The 23,898-nt window shown below is 39.2% G+C and overlaps 1 protein-coding gene across 3 annotated transcripts; it reads left to right on the top strand.

Moving 5' to 3' along the window:
* The first annotated feature begins 384 nt into the window (after nt 1-384).
* septin6 (septin 6) lies at nt 385-22,809 on the top strand. 3 transcript variants are annotated; one of them, XM_088343603.1, is made up of 10 exons: nt 385-507; nt 3,913-4,027; nt 8,260-8,455; nt 8,545-8,731; nt 11,500-11,661; nt 13,001-13,097; nt 14,729-14,897; nt 14,972-15,104; nt 15,167-15,357; nt 18,870-20,792. In XM_088343603.1, exons 1-10 carry the CDS (start codon nt 478-480, stop codon nt 18,883-18,885), a joined length of 1,296 nt encoding a protein of 431 aa, XP_088199729.1. In that variant the 5' UTR covers nt 385-477; the 3' UTR covers nt 18,886-20,792. The 3 variants fall into 3 exon arrangements, with proteins under 3 accessions (XP_088199729.1, XP_088199731.1, XP_088199730.1); XM_088343604.1 differs by lacking the exon at nt 18,870-20,792 and adding an exon at nt 21,870-22,809 and having other exon boundaries at nt 386-507; XM_088343605.1 differs by lacking the exon at nt 18,870-20,792 and having other exon boundaries at nt 15,167-15,361.
* Nucleotides 22,810-23,898: the final 1,089 nt, after the last annotated feature.

Genomic DNA, 23,898 nt, shown 5'->3' with positions numbered 1-23,898 from the left:
AATTGCATTAAATAAGAAATGGAAAAGTGCATTATCGAGAATGAATAAATTATACGAAAAACATTAAATTTTTAAAAACATTTTAATTCATTTGATCCCACTATACACACAAAATATAATAATAATAACATAATAACAGATGCTCTATGGATTCGTCCACCCACTCGTGATGTTCATTCACCGAGGTTCACTGATCCTAATTGTGGATTCATCCATTTTAGCCCCATGTAGGGGAGTTTATTATGTAGCTCTCAGTCGACAAATTTGTTATTGACGAATTAAAATCTTACAATTTATGTAAATTAAAACCCAAAAGAAAGATAGACACATGTTTGAGCAAAGTGACGATATTTTGCATGACACGTGTAAAAAAATAATCGTCAAATCTATACAGTGGTACATCCGAAAGGAGCGTGCCATCTCTCTGTGTACCCTCGGCTCTCCAGTTCCCCCTCGCTCGGCTAACGGCTATCACCAATGGCGTCCACGGAGATAGCGAGACAAGCGGTGAGTAGCCCACAATTAATTAACCTTTATCAATAATTAATTTTACTTCGTTCAAACAAAACATTCATAATTTTAAATATCACCATGTCGAATAGAGTGGGCGTGCTCGTCAGCCTCCCTCCTTCCATTGTGCTTCTCGTCATTTTATCGACAAAACGTCGTGTTGAGATTAGCATAATCTGGGATAGTTCACTATCGCCAGTACAACATTTATATATTGTTTTCCCCCTTTGTGTGCAATGATCGGATATTGGCAGCAGAAGCAGCTTGCAAAAATCTACACTTTACCAATAAAGAAAAGATGCATAAATGAATAAAAAACGTAACGAGGTCATTCATTTTCGACGTCCCCATTTTAGTGATGCCCCACCGCACATTTCCGTTATGTTATCTCATGCAAATTAACTTTAAATCGGGCATTGTCATGCAACCGTAAAACCCTCATTTTTCCTTCGTGTTTAACCCTACAATCTAAAAATCAAAATAAAAAAAGAGGCGTGGGTTTAATGTTCCTGCACATATTTTACTGTGGTTTGTTTGCCCGCCTCTAAAAGGAAAAAAAGCAGACAATGTGCCCAGAATAGCACGTTTCTCCCAGTTTGACATCCCATTCTGCGGTTTGCACGAATGTGGAACTTGGCTGTGGGTGTCTTGAAAGGCAGGAAGGGATTTAGGAATGTTGCATTTTTAACCTGGAGTGTATCAAGTCACAATGTCCTCTTCTGCTCCTGTGCACGAATGAAACCATGGTTCACACCTAAAAAATGCCAATGAATTATTGAAAATCCTGTCATGAATATTTTTATCTAGAAAAGTACCATGGTGAGGATTTATTGTAACACATTGTCAAATAAAACATTTTCTTTTGTCACATTTTTGTGACCACAAAGGATGCTAATGTCACTCACGGTCCACTTAAAATTAATTGCATTAATATGCATTCCTCTAATCCAATTTGAAAGGGGACTATTGCCAGTATTCTGATTATGTAAAGCCACTTAAACGGGCACAGAAAACTGATAAAGGTTTTTTTTTTTTTTGGGGGGAACTGAGACTTCTGATTGCACCGGTTGGGTTAGTCCTTTCATTTCATGATAATTCATGCCTGTACGTACTTGAGTAATCAGATTGCTCGTTTCCCTCATCCATGTCATTTTCTACCACAAACCACTGTGGGACTTGTAGTAAAGAGACAAATGATACACATAAATTCCAGTTTACCCGTTAAAAAAAAGCTTTATGTATATTGGGACATTTCCGTTTAATTGATCCCCTCATCAGGCAGCACGGCAGCGCAGTGGTTTTAGTGTGCGGCACAGTTCTGAGGTCATGAAGTCGAACCTTCCTGTGTGCAGTTTGCATGTTCTCCCCGTGCTTTTGTGGTTTCTTCCCAAAAATATGCATGTCAGGTTAATTGGCCGATCCAAAATTTCCCTAGGTGTGAATGAGCGAGTGAGTTGTCTGTCTCTGTGTGCCCTGCGATTGGCTGGCAACCAGTTCTGGGTGTCCCCTGCCCACTGCCTGAAGATGGCTAGGATGGGCTCCAACACCCCCGCGACCCTACTGACTCTAAGCGGTGCAAATAATGGATGGATGGATAGATGATCCCCTTAAAAAAAATGCTCTGGTCCTTATGTAGTGGATGCCACAGATGTATCCATCCATATATAGTGTAAGTATTTGCTTTTGTTTGGCCGTGTAATGATCTTATCTTGTAAATACACAAGGAAACAAGCACGTATTTCAAATCATTATTTTAAGTCAAAAGTTAAATGTGTGCTGACGTAGCTTGTGCTTCACCCTTGTAATCAGACTACTCGTGAACGCCATGATTACCAGATTATCCGCTCGTTTCTAGGCATGCAAATGATTCATTCAGAATCCTGCAGGAATACAGTATTCAGTTTCCAATCCGAGTATAGCCCTCTGTTAATTTAGTTGGTAGGAAAGGGAGAAAAGATTGTCGTTCGATCTTAGATCCTCACCAAATTTCAGGAAATCTGAGGCAGATAAATCTGAGTTTCAATTAAAATGATCTGAGATTTTTCATCCAGTAGGCTGAACAAAATGATCCTAACCACCACTTTCCACCCACCATCGCTCACCCACGCATAATTCAACAGTGATTCTTTTTTTCCCTTGTTGCAGGCAGATCCTGGAATTTAATACAATCACTTGCTCCCTCGGCTAGAATTGGCGTCACAATCGTAATTACACTCTTTGGCCACGGCATTATACACATTTGGACAATCAAATGATGCATAGCTACCAGTGGATAATTGTGATTAAATATCTAAATGTGGAATATGTCTTTGTAGAGTACATTTCAAACAAATTATACACAATATTACACGAGCTTCTCATGGTTATATAAGCATTAACAGCAGGCAGAAAATTTTGGGAAGCAAACAATGATACAAAAGGTATTTTTCTCTGTCTAGAAGTGGACCTCATTATCCGCATTTTGCTGCAATTTGGAGTTTACGGAAGATAAGGAAGCTCATAAGATCAGTATTACCTTTCGGCTTGATGAACAATCTATTATCCGTTACTGACTGCTGTAAAACCTTTAATTTTTTTGAAAAGGCAGACTTGTTTTTGAATTGTATTCTATACCATACATGCTGCACAGTGGATGAATTGTTAGCACGTACACCTCACAGTCCAGAGATACTGGGTTAAAAACCAGCTACCGGGCTCCTTGTCCGAAGTTTGCATGTTCTTTGTGTGGGTTTTCTTCGGGCATTCCGGTTTCCTCTCACATTCCAAAACCATGTTCCAATGTATGGAGGCATGTGTGTGATGTTGTAAATGGCAAATGAATGATCTGCATGTATATAGCGCTTTTCAAGTCAATGAGACGTCCCAAAATACTTTACAATGTGCTTCACACTTCACACCATTCACACACACACTCACACACCGCTAGCAGTGTCAGCCATGCAAGGGAACTACCTGCTTATTGGGGGCATTAGGGATCCAGTGTCTTGCCCAAGGACACTTTGACATATAACACGGAGGAGCTGGGAATTGAACCTGCGACCTCTTGATCCCAAGATGTTAGCTCTACTTCCTGAGCTAATGCTCTGTATGTATGCCTTGTGATTGGCTGGCAATCTGTCCAGGGTGTCCCTTTGCTCCTGCCAGGTGTCACTTGGGGTGGCCTAGTGAGGACAAACAGTTTGGAAAATGAATATATTTTATATTTCAAGTTTTCCTCAAATTATGGGCAAATTGTATATGTTATGTTCCATTTTGATCCTTTGGAAAGTTAAGCCCAGGAAATGGGACGTGAGCAGCCCAAATATGTAGCAAATACTGACAATTATTAATCAAGCATGGAGGAAAGGATGTTAATGTTTTCTTGGTTGTCCGGTTAACATTTATTTGAATTGTTTTGTTTAGGGAGAAGGTGCCCGCGCCGTACCTCTCGCCGGCCATGTTGGTTTCGACAGCATGCCCGACCAGCTGGTCAACAAATCTGTCAATCATGGATTTTGCTTCAACATCCTCTGTGTCGGTGAGCAGACTCAGATTTGTGAACGATTTTAGTGGGTTTTTTTTTTTTACATTTGGGGTTAAGGGTTTCAGCGTTCTGTACATGCAGTGGTGTGCAAACGTTTTGAGTTGTTCTCCTAAGGTCAAGCTCTGTTGAATGTCTCTGTGCTTTTAGTCAACAATGGTGCACTGTCTGTGACGAGATAGTCAAACAACAACGGCTGTTTTGTGTCGTTTCCTCACACGAGTTCCTGAACACATTACAAAGAGCTTCCTGGGGAAATATGTTTTTGTTTAATTATCTTTATCACTGGATAGCAAGAGATTATTTTCAGATCATTTTTTCCATAGCACTGGTTTCTTTAGGTCATAATACTCTAGTTGTTATCAGTTTTAAAATGTTTTTTTTTCAACTACAGACATTTGTGGTAGTCTGATGGCTTTCGCAAAATAGAAAAAAAATATCTATCCATGTTCTCATTCGGGTCTCATGTGCATTTGAAAAAAAAGGAGTTCTGAAGTAGACATAAAATCATTCTTTGTTATTAAACAGACTCTTAAGTATGCTTAAAAAGGATGTCAAGTCAAGTCAAGTCATTTTTATTTGTATAGCCCTAAATCACGAAGAGTCTCAAAGGGCTTCACAGATTGTTACACTATATTACACAAACTATTTTCAACCGACAAAAGGAGTAGGTTATTCGTATGCAATGGAGTAGAAGTGAGTTTTAAGTTTAGATTTAAACATTTCCACTGAGGTTGCAGATCGAATCTCAGGGGGAAGAGCATTCCACAGCACCGGTGCCCGGATGGAGAACGCTCTCGAACCAGCAGAAGACTTCTTTGCTCTCGGGATCATCAAAAGACCAGCACTCTCAGATCGTAGGCTTCGGACCGGGACATAGTGGCAGATCAGATCTGAAAGATAAGAGGGAGCAAGTCCATGTATGATTTTGTACAATACTAAGAGAACTTTGAAGTCACATCTTTGGCTAACTGGGAGCCAATGCAGGTTAGCCATAATCGGTGTTATGTGATCGTACTTTTTTGTCCTAGTTAAAAGCCTCGCTGCGGCATTTTGTACTAGCTGAAGAGACTTGATTCTGGACTTCGGGAGACCGGAGAGTAGTGCATTGCAGTAATCGAGACGGGAGGTAACAAATGCATGAATTATTGTTTCCGCATCAGACTGAGACAGTATTGAACGGATTTTAGCAATGTTGCGAAGATGGAAGAAGGCAGTTCTAGTAATTTGCTTTACATGCATCTCAAAGGATAGATCAGAGTCAAATATGACACCTAAATTTTTAACTGAGTCACTCTGTGTGATGTGACATTTGTCAATGTTCACAGCAGTTTTTGCGAATAAGTCCCGGCATTTAGAAGGACCAATGACTAACATTTCGGTCTTTTCAGAGTTAAGACGCAAGAAATTGAGTGACATCCACTCTTTTATCTCAGTGAGACAGGCCTCCAAATTTCCACAGTTTAGTGTGGAAGATTCCTCCAACGGAAGATATAGTTGAGTGTCGTCTGCGTAGCAGTGGAAGCTGATATTGTACTTGCGAATAATATCACCTAATGGAAGCATGTAAATGTTGAAAAGTAGGGGGCCGAGCACTGAACCCTGCGGAACACCGCAGGTAACATTAAAGGGCTCAGATGTCGTTTCACCATATTTAACACAGTGCGTCCTATCTGAGAGGTAAGATTTGAACCACGAGAGGACGGCTCCTGAGAGACCAATCCATTTTTCCAACCGTTCTAGTAGGATATTGTGGCGCACTGTGTCAAAAGCAGCACTAAGATCCAGCAGCAGCAAAAGTGATGAAGCGCCAGAATCCATTGACATTAGGAGATCATTTGTTACCTTGATCAGAGCTGTCTCAGTAGAGTGGTTAGCCCTGAATCCTGATTGCATGGATTCAAAAAGGTTATTCTCCGATATGAAAGCATTCAGCTGCTGTGCCACTACTCTTTCGAGTACTTTAGAGAGGAAAGGTAGGTTTGACACAGGTCTGTAATTACTTAATATTTCTGGATCAAGGTTGGGTCGTTTCAGTGTGGGTTTAATAACGGCGGACTTAAAAGCTGCTGGAACTACACCTGAGGAGAGTGATGTATTTATAATATTTAGAACTGAAGGCCCAAGGTCGCTAAAAAGACTTTTAATAAGTGAACCTGGGAGAGGGTCGAACTGGCAAGTTGTCGGTTTGGCCGCATTCACCACTTGTTTGAGATCATCAAGTGACAGTTCACTAAAACCGGCCATTTTCCCAGGGCAGCCACCCTGTCGTGCATCTGTAAATTTCAGTCCTTTAATACGTGTGGTACTAGCAATATCTTTTGCAATTTCTTCCTGTATGCATTGAATCTTCTTAGTGAAGAAGACCATTAAGTCCTGAGCAGAGTGTGTCGAACTGTCTGCGATAGCCTGTTGCCTTGTAAGCGATGCTACAGTGTCAAAAAGGGCTTTGGGGTTGTTCTTTTGAGACGCAATCACCTTCGAAAGGTAGGCCGATTTTGCAGAGGCAAGGGCCGCTTTATACTTTAACAAGCTGTCACACCAGGTTTGATGGAAAACCTCAAGCTTGGTAGCGCGCCATTTTCTCTCCCATTTCCTGCATTCTTTTTTAAGGGCTCTAGTTTCATCAGTAAACCAAGGTGTGCGTCTTTTAGGACGTGATTTTAGTTTTATGGGCGCTATTGAATCCAGCACACTAGTCAGGGTGGTATTGAACTCATTCATGAGTGAGTCAATCGAGCCATTGTATTTAGGAAAGGACGCAACTGCTCCAGGAAGGAGTTCAAAGAGCTCAGAAACTGTGCCAGTGCTTATATTGCGTCCGCTAAATCCAATACAGGTGATTCCAATCACCAGTATCGTTAACGAGCACTTGCTAGCTAGCTAACGAGGTTATAATTTGTATCACCTGAGTTAAAGAAGAGCAAACTTCAAAATCTGGCAGGACGTGCGGCCCTCCAGGACCGGAGTGCCCAGGTCTGACCTATGTCAAAGTTAAGGCCTGCAGGCCCCTGAGAAGGTTTTCTTTTGCCTTAGAGTATAGAAGGATGTTTTTACTGCAGTTGTTATTTTTGCTTTGCAGGTTATTTTAAAAAAGTGATGAAAAAAATGCAAGAGTAACGAAAGATTTGCACAAGGTGAACAAAATTATTAAAATGGGGTAAGTGGGGTAAAATGGCTATGTTTCATACCAAAGTGGGCTGACATAGATGGCAGGTCAGGCTGTGAAGAATTAAAAATAGACTGAGCTTGCTAACTGAGTCATCGGACTGTGTATCTACAAACGAGCTGTTTCTCTTTGCTTCTCTTTGCATTTGGTCTATATTTTGCTTGAATCTTTACATTTAACAAGAGTTATGTGGCAAATGATAATAAACAGAAGAAAAATATGAACAATGAAAAATACATCTTTTGACACACTGCAGATTAGTACAAAAATTAAATTATATTCTCAATCAAATTAAGAATGGTGAATCTGTGAATATTTTTTTGGCCATGTAAACTAAAAAACGGTTCATTAGAAGCAGTAGGACAGTAAATAAAACAAATACATGTGTATTTCGTGAAGTACATTCAGTGGTCAACTGCAAAGTCTGTAATAGTAGAACTTAAAGAAATCATGACTTCAGACTACATGCATTTCATTTCAAATATTTTTGTCAGGCTCCATCTGGCGTGTAGCGCTCATACTTTTATTTCGAAAAATATGCATATAAAATGTACAATGCATGTCATCAAAACCGTACTGGCTTGGATGTTACTCGAATCTTACCGAGGTGACTGATACCGTTTTGTTCAACAATCTTTCTCATCGTTCATGCATCAATGAGGTACTGCCATGATACGCAAGGTCTGCTTTGCAAACTTGACATGTAGTCTTTTCCTTCGCTGTATCCAGGGTAAAATGCCCCTAAATATTAGACATTCTGGTACGGGTATTCGATGTTTGACGCCCTTATTTCTGAATGTGACCGCTTGAGACAGAGACACTAATGCGCATGAGTAAATCATAGCAGAGATTAAAATCGTGTAAGATGCCTCACTCTGTAGGACAATCAGGTCTGACCACAATAGTTAACAATAGAAATAATTGTCTGCTTTTTTTTATCAAGAATTTTGATCGACAACGTCGACTAATCATCCCGCCCTACTTGTCGGAGCTTGGAAACTCCTCCCTGTTATACTCACTTTGTTAATAAACATGTAATTCTCATAACACTGTTATCCAGGTGAGACTGGTCTGGGCAAGTCCACCCTGATGGACACATTGTTCAACACCAAGTTCGAGGGTGAGCCTAACCAGCACTGCCAGCCTGGGGTGACGCTCAAGTCCAACACTTACGAACTCCAGGAGAGCAACGTGCGGCTCAAACTTACCGTCGTCAACACGGTGGGCTTCGGGGACCAGATTAACAAACAAGACAGGTACGTTCCTTTGCGGATGTGATAAAACTAAAAGCAGTCTAATTAATGTGCACAATTTAGGTGTTAACTGTACCGTGTTTCCACTATAGCTACAAGTCCATTGTGGAGTTCATCGATGCCCAGTTTGAAGCATATCTGCAAGAGGAGCTGAAAATAAAGCGCACACTGCATAGCTACCACGACACCCGCATCCACGCCTGCCTCTATTTTATCGCTCCCACTGGCCACTCGCTCAAATCTCTCGACTTGGTGACCATGAAAAAGCTCGACAGCAAAGTAAGTCTCCATCGAGGTCACGTTAATGCATGTAGTAAGATGTGGCTTGTTGATGTTACCGATTTATTCCACAAATTTGTCTTGTGCCTTAAATCTTTAGTGTGTATTGTATATTAAGCCGAAGGGGTGTAAAAAGGCCTAATTCATCTATGTAAATCTTACTCATTCCAATAATAAGCAAAAACACATTTACTATGTCATTAACATGTTGTTAGGTTTAAAAAAAAATGTAATGATATGACACCACTTGAAACACCCTTCGAAAAGGCAGATATGTGTGGCCGCCATCTTACTACTACAGAAACCCAAATGAGTTTTTTTGTGTGAAGGTAGCTTGTTTTGGTGGTGCTTTTAGCACTTAATGACTACTTATTCTCAACAGCTGAGCCCTGCATGTGATAGGCATCTGGTCCTTTTCCCCCCGTTTCCTTCTCTAAGATAGTGCCTTGGCCTCAGGCTATGGCTGGCCTCTATTGTTATTGTTAGCTACTCCGTGAAAATATAGAAGCACTGTATTTATTCCGAGAGGTATACTTCAGGGTTCCATAGTGTGTCAGCTCCTTCTTAAGAAACAACGACCTATAGTAGTGAACGCCTACACTTTGTCACCTTATGCAAGAAGTGAAGTAATTATTTAGTCAGAGCGGCGAAATCCTTAAAAAGCTGGATAATGTCATTTTCCTCAAATTCTAAGTTGCGCACGTCAAAAATCAGACTGCAATGTTAGCTAGTTATAAAATAAGCATTAATGTAACATAAGAAAACAGTTTCAAACATTTTTCACTTAGTTTATGCCTTAAAATATTTGGATTATTATTATTATTTTAATCCAAATGCAATCCCAATGGACTGAGATTGCTGGTAAGGTAAACCAAGACCTTGCATGGTATTAGAGTGCTCCTCTTGGGATCAAGAGGTCGCGAGTTCGATTTCTGGATCCTCCGTGTTACATGTTGAAGTGTCCTTGGTCAAGACACTGAATCCCTGATACCCCCGATAAGCAGGTAGGCGCTTTGCATGGCTGACACCGCTATCCGTGTGTGAGTGTGTGCGTGAATGGGTAAGTGTGAAGCACATTGTAAAGTGCTTTGGGAGGTATTCATTGACTTGAAAAGCACTATATAAATGCAGACCATTTACCATTTATTAATCGATTGCTTTAAAAATGAACGAAAACATTTGTGTACAGTAGAATTTGTGCATCTTTCATGTTGAACATGGCCGGAAGACTAAGATACGTCACGGGTCACCAACCTCTTGAGACGCCAGCATGCAGATCATTCCAAATGACGCATCAGTGTCGGTCATCTGAGAGGTGTACTCAACTTTTGTGTCTTGTCGTCGTTTTTGTGTGGAGAGCTCGCCGCTGGGGGATTGTTTCTATGGGCCACGAGTCAGTCGACCGTTCGCTCAAGCAGCTGCGTCAAGCAAAACACACTCGCAGCGACGTGGAGCCTCATTGTTCTTTTCCGAGTTTAAGAATGGTCTGGCAGTGGTTGTTTCATGTCTCAGGAGTTGATTTACCTCAACCAAAAGGGGAAAATAGCTTGTTAGAGAGAAAAGAGTGCACATTTCAACAATATTAGATTGTGAATGACTTAAACAAGTTTCTGTTTACCCGGGCCTACTCTGTTCTGTTCCAACTGTCCCTGGTCTGGATTTAGCATACATGTTGCTAACATAGCCGCGTAAGCGAATAGCCACGCTTCGGTGACTAGTTTTGAGTTAACTGCTCAGCAGTTAATGCCATTGATTTAGCAGCTAAAGCCTGCTTTTGTGGACTCTTAAGTTTAGGTGCTTCATTGAGATATCCTAAATAAAATTGAATATTGATTTTATCTGTATCAAGTATTTGTTGACAATCCCCAACTGAATTCAAAGAGCCTTTATGCTTTCTGTTTGACTGTGCCTATCTGCCTTTATCTCACTATTAGCAAAGCAGTTTGGGGCGGAACTCATTTGGTTGGAGGAATGTGAATGGTAATAAGTGCTGGAGAGTAATATCTTGTTTGTTCTCGCGGGGTATCTTTTTCGTTTCTTTTTGTTAGCGCAGCATGAACACAGTGAAATTAAGAAGAGGCCTTCTTCAAGTATAATCCAAACACCAACCCAATCCCCAAGAAAGTGAAAAAAAGAGTCTTCATTCACACAATTCTAAGAAATGCACGTACATGCACGCGCATCATGAACGCACTGACAGTCTGCCATGATGACACAAGCCAGATGATTGCTACGGGTGAAAAAAGTTCCAGATTCCATATTAACAGTGTTAATGGTAGCTTTATGGACACGGACGCTTGGCGGAAATGCTAATGTATTTGCATGTAGGCCTAACCATGCAAATTTGAATTAAAATAAGCACTATAATAATTGAACTGTGTCCAGACATGAAATACTTTTCTTATCAGATTTTTGTTTCTCAGTAAATTATGAAAGGAAAATGGTCAGAAATATGGTAATTAGTTGCAGATATACTGTATATTCTTTTAAGAATCTGCATAAAATGTAGATTGTAATGTTGTGTTTTGAAATAGTGATTTATTTTGCGTTATGATTAATAACCTTTGGTTCTTTTGAAAAATGTTGTCTGACCTATGACTGAAAATGAGGCCCAAATTTCTTAATTGGCTTCTGTTCTAAAGAGTCATGATTATCTATAGAAACTCCAGTATGATTTAATCCTAGAAAGGCCGTTTTTACTTGAGTGCATTTGGCTGTACTCCTCGCTGTTATAAAATTAAGTGCCTTTATCTTCTTTGACCCGCTAGGTCAACATCATCCCGATCGTCGCCAAATCGGACGCGATATCCAAGAGTGAGCTGGCCAAGTTCAAGATCAAAATAACGAGCGAGTTGGTCAGCAACGGTGTGCAGATCTACCAATTCCCTACCGACGATGAGTCAGTTGCCGAGATCAATTCTACTATGAATGTAAGCCCTGCCACTCAACATATCGGTGCACACAGCATCATAACTGTGGTCAGTATAAGGTACATTTATTTTACCTATAAAAAGGACTCAAAGTTTGAGTGTGTGTTGTAAACGAGGACTTGGATGTCACGCTCCGAAGTATTACTATTTGCTGCTGATATATCATTTGAAGATATTATTGACCACAATCCAAAACATTGAATGCAACCACAAAACACCTAAAGTCTCTTTTTAGTAACAATTTAAAAATCACATGCATGGACGGTCTAAAAAGAATAATTCTCGATGGCTCATGCACAAAGACGAGGCGTAGCTAAGGAAAAGGTAATCGTGAAGCAAATGCGTCATCATTCAACTTTGTCAGACGGTTCTATTTCCAAAAGTTCTTATCTGCTGTAACCTATGTTATTTGATTGATTTCAATTATTCATCACCATTTCCTTCCTCTCTTCATTTACTTTCCCCGCCCACACTGAAATGTGAATTACCGTCAAGATTGTAACTTTAATTTCGTTGTCCATAGTTTGCAGGCATTCAGCAACGTTTGTCACTTGCAAAGCTTAGTTTGAGCAAAGGAAAAGTAAAACAAAATTTTATACCTAATTATTTCAATCAAAAATTAGGGGTACATGTTTTACATGTGTGCACATTTTTTTGGTACTTTTTAATTTATGTTTACTTTCATAAAATTGTATTAAAAATGTTTTTACATACATTTAAAAAATATTTTTTCCTATTCAAATTTTTTTTTTTTAAATAAAATTTTCCTAATCTTTTTTTTAAATGTTTGGTTTATTTTTAATACATCTATTATGAATATATATGTATATATTTTAATTTGAGACTACACTGTATATATATTTTTAGGAAACTTTTTTTTTTTTTTTAAATACTGTATATTTATCACTCTCTCTATATATATAATTTATATTCTCGATTTATATTCTTGATTTATTAATTTTTTTTTCCCATAAAATCTTCTGTTTTATTTTTACTTTTTAGTTATTTACTGATTTATTTTTCATTATTTATTTTCAGTCTCTCATTTAAAATGCAGACAAAAATGCAACCATAGACATTTATGTTTAGTGAGTGCTTGTACATGAACGGCATACATTATTTGTGTAGTAGGTCTGGATCAATAGTTTCTTTGCAGTATTATTATCATTATTGTTTTAGCACACAAATGCATTATTTTGGGCAGCTCCTCATAGCACATTTCTTATCTAGCTATACCGAAATGAGTAGTTTATAGAATCAGGTTTGTTTGGTTATTCACAGTTCTCTAGTGATAACGAAGTTGGCAGTAGGCCAATTCATGTCTCATTCAACTCCACAGAGCCATTTGCCCTTCGCCGTAGTGGGCAGCACGGAGGAGGTGAAGATCGGGAACAAGATGGTGAAGGCCCGCCAGTATCCCTGGGGGACGGTGCAGGGTAAGGTTCTTCCTGTCCTGCCAGAAACGGCAACTTGTCATCCTGGATTTTCCTCCTCCTGCTTTGTACAACCTCATTTGGAATGGGAAAGTGTTACAGCACATGCCGTTAATGGACTTTCAATGGATTTGAATTGACTTTTGAGCAATCCATAACATTGGGCTGCAAGTACAAAGGATCCACGATAGTTCACTGGCCATTTCAAGCACGTGGAACTTCAAGAAGGTTTTTCAAACATTACTGATTTTTTTATACCTTATCAAGTGTGAATATTGTCAATATTAAATAGATTAAACTAAATGTTTCCTACCAGGTCATGTCCAATGGCTCATGTAATAATTGTTTACTAGCTGAGCAAACTAAGTCATTTCAATCGATAGCCTATTGAGATGTTTAAAAATATAGCTATGGGCTTTTCCTGCCCTAGGGACATGAGTTCTGCTTGCACATTAAGCTCATTGGATAAAGAGATGATTTGTTCATGTCTAGTTTGTATGTATGTCAGGATCTATGCAGCTCTTAAAGCTCCAGTTTGTATTATATAGCAACCCCTTGTCGTGTAAAACAATATTTGATTCCTTTTCAAGGGTGGCCAACCCGGTCCTTGAGAGCCGCATGTCTTGCGTGTTTTTTGAGTTTCTCTGCTCCAATACAAGAGATTCCAATCCCCTGGATCATTATCAGGATCCCAAAAATCTTGCACATGATGCACATGAGCTGAAGATTTGCATTACCTGAGTTGGAGAAGAGAAACATCGAAAACACCAGATTACCCGCCCCTGCACTATTTATTCAAATAAATGAGCAAAACCAAAAAGAAAAACTATATCATAAACATAATTTTAGGAGTAGAAATTTGTCATTTATTCCACAACTTGAGACGTCTTTTAAAGAAGCTAGCATATTTGGCCATCTTATTATTATCAAAGCCCGAAAGACCCATTTTAGCACCTAACCCCTGCGCAATTTCCATATCTTAAACCCAGGATTCAGAAATCGTTGACCCCTCCGCTGTTTTCCTCTCTAGCCACTCATGCGAGCCACTTGGCTGCAGGTTATGGCTCGTTCCTAGCCACTATTGTTATTGTGTGCTGCTTCTTGTAAAAAAAATATTGCTTGTTCCTTCAATGTCTTTCACCTTCCACAGATGGTCATGCATTTAAGTACCTTCTCCGGCTAGCAAATAAAGTAAGCCACTTACACCAGCTCTGACCAATTCCAGTTATTGGCTCTTTTCAGCCGCATCTGGTGTATCAAGCTTGTTGTCGCCCGCTGGGATAAACACAAGGTTTTATGTCCCATCACATGCTTGAAATCCTCCTTGCTCATGCAAAAACATATAAAAATAGGCTTCAAGTCAAGTAATGTTTATTTGTATAGCCTTTAATCACTAAGAGTCTCAAAGGGCTGCACAGACCACAGATTACTGCAAATCACAGACTATTATGACACCATCCCCTGATCTAAAACCTACATGAGTGCAAGAAAAAACTCAAAAACCTCAACATGAGGAAAAACAAGAAACTAATTTGTTGTTACTCTTCAGGCTTCCATAGTGTGACTGTTTTGAATACAATTTTGAATTATTACTCACTGTCACATTAATGTTGTTTCTGGGGGATGTCTTACAGTGGAGAACGAGAATCACTGTGACTTTGTCAAACTGCGGGAAATGCTGATCCGGGTGAACATGGAGGACCTCCGGGAGCAGACGCATACTCGCCACTACGAGTTGTATCGCCGGTGCAAGTTGGAGGAGATGGGCTTCAAGGACACGGACCCTGACAGCAAGCCTTTCAGGTACCAAATCCCCCAAAATTCATATCTCGAGTCAGTTTCATCATCATTAGCTTTCTTATTTCTCACCATGCTAGCCTGCAGGAGACCTACGAAGCAAAAAGGAACGAGTTTATGGGCGAACTGCAAAAGAAGGAAGAAGAAATGCGGCAAATGTTTGTCCAGAGAGTGAAAGAGAAGGAGGCAGAGCTTAAAGAGGCAGAGAAAGAGGTTGGTGTTGGCTTTAACAGATTATTTTTTTCATTCCACACAACTCCTTTTTTATTCCATAGCTACACGAGAAATTCGACCGCTTGAAGAAGCTGCACCAGGATGAGAAGAAGAAGCTGGAAGACAAGAAGAAGTCTCTGGACGACGAGCTCAACACGTTCAAACAGAAAAAGACTGCCACCGAGCTCTTGCAGAATCAATCCCAGCAAGCCGGGGGCTCCACCACGCTCAAGCGAGACAAAGAGAAGAAGAAGTAAGTGCCTGTCTTTTTCTCATCATGTTTGAAGTCTTTCTCTCTCTTATCACGTTTGAAATACATGTTCTCCATGAACTTGCAAGTGTTTATATAGCTAGTCCGGGTTTGAAGTAACATTATGAAAAAATGTGTATTCAGATTCAGCCTGGTGCACAATAAGAGTCCATCCCATACCCATCCAATCAATTATGACTACACGAGTGTGTTTTAATTCCTGTGTCTATGTTTTAGGTCATGATTAATGTCCAATTTAACAGGCTTTAATTTTAGCGAGCCCGTTTTATGTCCCTCTGTGCTTCTTCTGTCTGTGCTCATTAACATGAAGCCTGGGATTTGTTCTATTTTAATCCATTCAGCGCTGGATTTTTTAATCATAGTACCAAATGTCTTCTGCAACTTTAATCGTTATTCCCAAAGAAAGCTGACTTGCTTTTTCTACTTTGCTGCAGTAAAATGTTGCTCATGTCCCCACACACATTGTAAATATAATCATTTCCATTGAACATATTTTGTCTATGTATAAATGTGACAATTCTACCTGGGAATGCAAGAGGTTTTGTATAACTTGACACCGATGTGATTGTGGCATTTGTGCTAGCAAATTAAGAAAACACTTGCACTGAAAAACATGTTTCCCCCTATTTTAACATCATAACACACTTCTACTCTTCAATTTTTCATCATTCATCCATTCATTTGTCTGTCTGCTCACAAGACCTATTCTCAACCATTTTTATTTGTCCAGTTAAACCTTTAAAGTTGAATGCTTTTACGGTCATAAAACAGATTGGTTTTACGAATGCATTGATTGTCCATTTTATTTTTGTGTTTTTCCGAATTTATCAACTTTTACTTGTTTTTGACTTTATAGCAAGGTGGGACAATACGAGATAATACTTTGATTTGAGTCAGATTTAAAAGCTAAAGAACCTTTTCCTACCTTTACCATCTTTCGATCTGAGTCAAAGCTGGGAGTTAAAGAACCTTGACGGAAGGATTTTGGCCATTTGGTCCTGTTGAACCAAACAGTCAAGCAGAGGTGAAAGTCGATGCATTTGCCAAAATGCAAAAGTACCCTTTACCTATTAAGTTAAAGCACTAACTATTTTAACTATGACCTGGGTTTATTTTCTCTTATTATTTTATTGTGCTGGTAAATCAGAAACAAGTGAGCTGATAATTGGGAAGAACTATAGATCCCTACCCAATCACTCTAAGCTTTATCTTTGACAAAGATGGAACAATTTTTCCTTTATTATGCTATTATGCTAGAAAGTCTTAAATAGTTAAAGATTTAAATCTTCCTTGTCCCAATAATTATTTATATGATTAATAAAAGGCAGCACGTCGACGCAGTGGTTAGCGCGTGTACGGCACAGTTCTGAGGTTATGAGATCAAACCTGCTGTGTGGAGTTCGCATGTTCTCCCCGTTTCCTCCCACATTCCAAAAACATGCATGTCGAGTTAATTGGCCGGTCCGAATTTTCCCTAGGTGTGAATGAGCAAGCTAATTGTCTGTCCCTGTGTGCCCTGGGACTGGCTGGCGACCAGTTCAGGGTGTCCCCTGCCCACTGCCCGAAGATGGCTGGGATGGGCTACAGCACCCCCGCGACCCTACTGAGGATAAGCGGTGACGATAATGGATGGATGGATAATTAAAAAAAGGCCTCTTAAATATCAACATAATTGAGTAAAGCTTTAGCACAATAGGCGAAGGTTCTGCGCTGCTTTAACTCTTGAGTTAAAGCTTTAACTTTTGACTGCACTAAAATAGAATTTATACTGCGTGTATGGATTGTATAAGGAACTAAAAAGCTTAAAATTAAACATTCTATTGCTCTTAAATTATGAATTCAAGACAATACTCTCAAGATACGAAATATGGAGCTCGAATGCATCATTTTACACAGGACAGAGAATCAGTTTTTGCATTATTGCACATTGAAGGATATGTTATTTATGCACTGGTAAAAGGATGTAAAAAAATGAACATTTATGAATCTGGCAATTAGATTGGTGTCCCCAAATGGACTGCATTCAACCTTAGAGCTTTTTCTGCACCTCGTATCTGTCATAGTGCATCATTTCTACCAGGTCTCAGTTGCCGAGCGCTGCTTGTAGTGTGGATGTCAAAACGTAAGTGCATGTGTCACCCATCATATTTTCCACCTGATTGCTCCAGCCCTTGACGCATGCTACTTGAGGCACCCGGTTCTGACATACAACTCCACAATTTAATCAAACAACACCTCTCCATTATAGCTTTGAAATCAGCTTGTTCATCATCTGGTCGCAATCCGTTCTCCTCATAGCCACAGAAGTCTTCTTTATGCAGACAAGTTGTTATTTTTAGTTCAGAAAGGGCTTTGAAAGGGTCATGCGAAAACAGAGCAGCCTAAGGGTCCAACTGTGGTCGGAGACCATTCACCATTTGTTTGAGGATCCACTAACTGGCTGCCCTTCCCCCAACACTCACTCACTAATTCAAAAAGAGAGACAGATGTTATGGCCCTTGACCTTTGAGAGAGGTTGTCAGGAAGATGATTTCTGTAGAGCAATAGTCCAAGTTCACTGGTCTGCAAACTCCTTTTAAAAATATCAAGGGCCTCCACAGAGCTTAACGTCCTATGACAAACCATTCCATTGGCGAGGATCAAAATGGCGGAATACTGCCTCACTGTAGGTTTTGGTCCTCAGCATGGTACAGTTAAATAAATTTCTGCCAGAGGACCTCAAAGCCCGCGAGGGACAATGTAATAAAAGCAGGTCAGGCAGTTCAGACTGTTGAGACCTTTAAAAACTGATAAAACCACCTTCGGCTTGTGGTATTCTTTCTGGAGAGTCCAGAGAGCAGGGAATTACAATATAAACAAGAGGAGCTAAAAGCGTGCAAGTCGTTGTTCAAATGATTTTCGAAAAATGACCCATAAAAATTGGGAACCGTTTCTTCTTTTGAAACGTTAACCAAATCTGTCCTAATTGATTTTACATACTCTGACCCTTTAGATCAAATCCAGTATAATTAATTTCTGTGAGAGAACAACTACAAAGAGTTCTAAAACTTGATGTTGGGCTTTAAATGTTTTCATTGCCAGCAAGTAGAGCTGCCAAACCTTCAAAATCATATTTCAGAATCTATAAAGCGGATTTTTAGATTTGTAATTATTTTCTGTGCAGGCGTTAAGAACGCCATTTTTAAGTCTAAATGGTTTTTTTTTTTTTTACACAAAAAGAAACCGCACACTAAACCTGCTGTTCCTGCAAGTGTGCAGCAGATGGCACCAACGCACAGCAAACAAGGAACAATCTACATTGTCAATACAAAGACGAGCGGTTTTGTAGTTTCCATAGAAAATGCGTATCTCGTAATTTGCTTTAAACTGGCGTCGTAAACTACGGCAGATTTTTCGCAGTTGGTAGCACTGAGCTAGCCAATAACGATGATGCAGCCGATGGTTGGTTATTTGAATGCCACAAAGCAGTAACAGCCCTTCTCTCTTATTTCCAGAGAGGGATTCCTGTAGAAAAGTGCTCCCTTGCGGCCAACCTGCTGTGAATGATCGCCCCTTCCCCATTATCCTTCCATCCTCCCCAAATGCGCGCCCGATCCTGGATGTTCCTCAGTTGGACTTCTTTTTTTTTTTATACATGCCACTCTAGTTAGGTTTATTTCTTTTTGTATACAAGATACATTCAAGGCTTGTTTATTTTTCTATGTAATGACTCTTGCATGGCATCAGAATGTGCTTTTGATTTTCTGTATTAACACACACCATGACATTTGTTGTGATGGGTTGAAGATGCATCGAAGTTCAAGCGATACCCAACTCAGATGTAGGGCTGAAAACCAAATTGATAAGACCGTAGTAAGAGATCCGAAATGAAGCATTTGTGGATTATTCATTTTTTTGGGTTGGGCAAAGTAAAACAAGATTAAACGCCTTCTCTCTTCCTAATAGTGTTCTGTACAACTATCACAATCTCGTTTCTTCCTCTTTCAACTACCCACTTAGTTTTGTTTATCTTCATACTTTCACTTCTTTGGTAAGAGCAAGGAAATGGTCATATCTGGGACTTACTAACGTACTTCCTGCATTTTTGGTGATGTCAACATCGTTTCTTTTATGATTTTTTTTTCCATCACTTCAAAACGCTAACATTGGAACTGGCTACAACAATAGACTGTAGTGTTAAACTTGCAAAAGAAATAACTGTGTGGCCATTGAGTACTGCGCTTCACTCTTGTTTATTCTTCCTGGTTTTTCCCCTTTCCTGTGATTTTCCTTTCCTCACAATAATCCGTTCGTTTCCTCCAAGGCTTCCAGCTGGTCAGTAATGGGGGGCACACCCAGGCTGACTTGGTCAAAAGGGGCTCATGTCTCTCATTTTTCACCCTTACTCTACGCTTTGTGAAGGAGTTGGACTTGGTTACCCTCCGCGTGAACGCCCTTTGCTAGAGGAAGTGATAAAATTAAGGAGAGCGGTCTAACCTGACTACTAAAGAGTTTGCTTATAAATAGTAGACAAAGCTGGATATTGCAGAGCAAGCTACTAGATTGTTTTAAAAACCTCCTGAGGACAAAAACATACACTCATTGTGTATATGTCTTTATTAGAGTATCGCTTGGACTTCTCTTTGCAGCGTCTGCCCATTCCTCAAAGACTGTCATGTTTATGTTTTGTTGTTGTCGTAAGCTGTCACATTTGCACTTTTTTTAAATTCAAATGTGATGAAATATGTATATTGCCAGTGCAATTGTTTTTACTCTGTGTTTTTATAATGGCACATTTTAGAATTCAGCAGTCATGTTTTTACTACTTTTGAGAGCAATTCTTCCACATAGGGAATAAAATCGGTTATCACTTGTATTTTAGGACATCAATATTGTTTGTGCTTTATGAATTTTGTCTTTTACATTTGTTTCATAAGGACAGGAACCTCAGCCTCCCATGTTGTTAACTATACTGGTTTGTATGCGTTTCCTTTGCAGCACTCCATGGCTCTGCACTGAGTAGGGACCTTGCTCAGACGCCTCGGGTTTTTTGGGAACATCCTTGTTTTTTAAAATGTTTTTTAATGTGTCCCCCCAACTGTTCTTTTAATGACTTATTTGTCACGACTTGGAATCTTCTTCAAACATTTGTAGACCCCTGAGTTACGACATTAATCTGTTTTGATGTGCAAAGTAAAATTGCCGTAGAGTGGGATATAAAAATCTCACTTGGTAATATGTTCTGAACCCCCAGTACCACAGATGAAGATTAAAATACCAAAGTAGTGTACCTATGTGTTATATCCTTGTATACAGGGTTGGGTAGGGTTACTTTAACTTGATTACTTTCAATTACTTTTGGATTACTCCAATACCAAATATGCTAATAAAAGACAAAAGAAACTAAATAGGAATAAAATTATGACTCACAACACGTGGTAAGCTTTCTCTCCTGGCTTTGATCTCCGGCAAAACTAACATAAAATGCGACAGAAACCAAATGAAAATAAATCCAAACAGCTTGCCAACATCATTTTTGCTGTTCCATGTGTTCCGTTACTCCCCAAGCCTGCACAAAATGTAGTCATTTTATTCATATTTAGTTTTTGGTTTTTTTGTCTTATATTAGCATATTTTGTATTGGAGTAATCCAAAAGTAATTGAAAGTAATCAAGTTAAAGTAACCCTACCCAACCCTGCATGTATATGATAAAATATTACACATAAATAAAAATGTCAAAGAAAATTGACATTTACTTTTTTTGTGTGACGTGACTTGAGCTGGTAATGTAGAGTTAGTGGGTGGACACAGGGGGGGGGAAGATGGCGTATTCATATTATAACATCAAGCTGCGAGGATTGTCATACCCTTACAAGGTTTCCTTGCTTTAATCGCCTCCATGTTTTTAATATTGGTTATTGCCATGAAATTTAGCAAAGGTAGTAGTAATTGATGTGCTTTAATATTCCTTGATATTTGCAAACTTTGATTTCATGTTTATCAGGTTTTTACTTCTCCCTTTAGCAGCACTGCAAGCTTTGGGACTTGTAGTGTACAAATGCAGTGCAAAAAAACACAGTATTTCGGAGCGAACAATATTTCTTGAGGAAAATCAGTCAAAAGCATCCGGTAGATTTTTGATGCAGTGACTCAAACTGAATGCAGATCAGTATTCTACGTGATTTTGACCAATAGCAAACGGGCATTTTAGGGACATATTTACATACTTTCGACACCGCAAACTTTGAATTGTATACGTTTTTGGATTCACAAAATTTGTTGATAATATAGATTGGGTAAAAGGCTTTAAAAACAACTTATTCCACATTTTAAAGTAAAAAAGTCAAAGTGTGGTTGCTGTTTCTCGGGGGTCTACTGTATTGCGGTAAAGTAAAGCACGTATCTTTTTTCTTCCACGTTTTGAATTTCGATCTATTCTAACCCAACTTTTTCCCAGCTAACAGCTGCATTCCCGCTCCTCTAACACCTTCATGTGCTTTCTCTTTCTCTCTAGCTTCTTTTAATGTGTCTTCACCATCTGAAGAGGGGTGACAGCAGCTTCAGCAACAACTGAGCACCCTTTACCTCTTCTGTTTCCTCTCCTGTTTTAACATTTTCTTAATACATTTTGAGTCGTTTCCCCATCATCTCTTTGTAAACGTAGACTCGCATGGTATCTTTTGACCCACCTTGTGACGGACCAACAACCCACGCTGATCAGCTTTTACGTGAGAAACACAAATTTGCTCATTTTAAATATTAAATATGGTAAAACTATATGAAATGCAGACTGGCAGGGCGGGTCGTGAAACTGAAATTCACACAAATTGTTGAAAGGAATATCTGTAAATCTGGGAAAAATAGAGGAAGCTGTTGGAAAAAGCCTATAATGTGTACAGTACACTGTGTAATGAAAATAAATCACCAAATTGAAGTCATCACGATGCCAAAGCAATATGAAAAAAAGCACTTCTTTTGATGGTGCCCATGTTTACATGCCACTGTTGAATACCATGGAGGTCACATGGCCTTTTTTAACACGTCGTGCTTTAATAATCCCCAGCCTTCTCTATTCTATATTTCGCATGCATTTATATACCGTTTTCTTTTAACCCGCTTGTTTTCAGTCTCCCAAAGTACTGTTACTCCTATTTTCTTCGAATGGTACAAATGATCTATAAATATGTTTAAAAAGTCTATGATTTAAACTCCCTCATGTTGCCAAATAAGAGTGGAAGAGATCTCAAATAGGAGTATTAAAAGAATACCCGTGCATTTATTTATAAGGATATATTTTGTGTATTGAAGTGCATTGAGGACTTGTTGTTTATGACCTCTTTGGTGGCCCAAAGTCACACTTTTATCCGTCCATCATTTCCGAAACCTTTGACCAAAATGTCAATATGTTGCCCAAGTTTTATTCCATTTATGTACATTTTGAATAAAAAAGAACCCAAAAAGTCTCGCCTCGTTATTTATTAGATATATTGTTTAAAAATTTAGTTTTGCAACAAAGCATTGGGTGTCATTCATCATTATTTGAGACTGTTTGAGAAATAAATCATACCTTGCTCTCACATATAAGATCATACTCTCACACATGCACAACTATACTGATATCTGTGCAATATCTGTGTATTATTTGATATTGCGACCTCCATTGCAGCCTGGTCATCCTGGAAGGGGGATTACCTCATGTGCGGTCCCTTCTCAAGGTTTCTTCATTTTCCTCATGTTGAGGATTTTGAGTTTTTCCTTGCTCTCATGTAGGTTTTAGATCAGGTGATGGTGTAATAATAGTCTGTGGTTTGCAATAATTTGTGGTCTATGCAGCCCTTTGAGACTATTGTGATTAAGGGCTTAACAAATAAACATGACTCGATATAGACACAGCCATACCCATGCAAAAACACTACTCTCATACACACTTGTACTAGTATAGTACCACTACACTCACACACATACTACTATACTCCCACACTGCTATAGGCTCACACAAACTATTATACTTTCACACAGACAAACACTACTGTACCCCCAAACACACACACTGCTACTCTATCACATTCGTGTTGTATTACTTTGGGTACTTTTGGTAACCATGGCGATGCACACTAATCTGTGTATACATGTTATACTGTTTGACATCAAAATGGAGTTGCTTCCAAGTCAAATCAAGTCAGGTTTTTTTGTTACGCCCTTCATCACAAGGAGTCTCAAAAGGCTGCACAGACCAAACTACCGACTATTATTTACACCATCCCCTGATCCAGTATTGTAGTATGTGTAAGAATATAGTAACATGAGTAAGAGAGTATAGTAGTGTGTCTATTAAAGTATAGCAATCTGTGTGAAAGAGAGAGAATAAGTGTGTATAAAAGGGGTATAGACAGATAGATACTTTATTCATCTCCGTAGTGAAATTCACACTTCCAGCAGTATCCTTGTGTTGAAAAATAAAATAATAAAGATATAGAATACAAAAATACCCATACCCTATAGAGTATTTAAATAGTGCCACGGAAAAAAATAGGGGAATATGA

Source organism: Urocampus carinirostris, chromosome 9 (assembly GCF_059441175.1).
Source record: "Urocampus carinirostris isolate Australia breed hairy pipefish chromosome 9, RoL_Ucar_1.0, whole genome shotgun sequence".
In the NCBI taxonomy this organism is placed as follows: domain Eukaryota; kingdom Metazoa; phylum Chordata; class Actinopteri; order Syngnathiformes; family Syngnathidae; genus Urocampus; species Urocampus carinirostris.
Note: the sequence above shows the minus strand (reverse complement) of the source record. Positions and strands in the feature narration are given on the sequence as shown.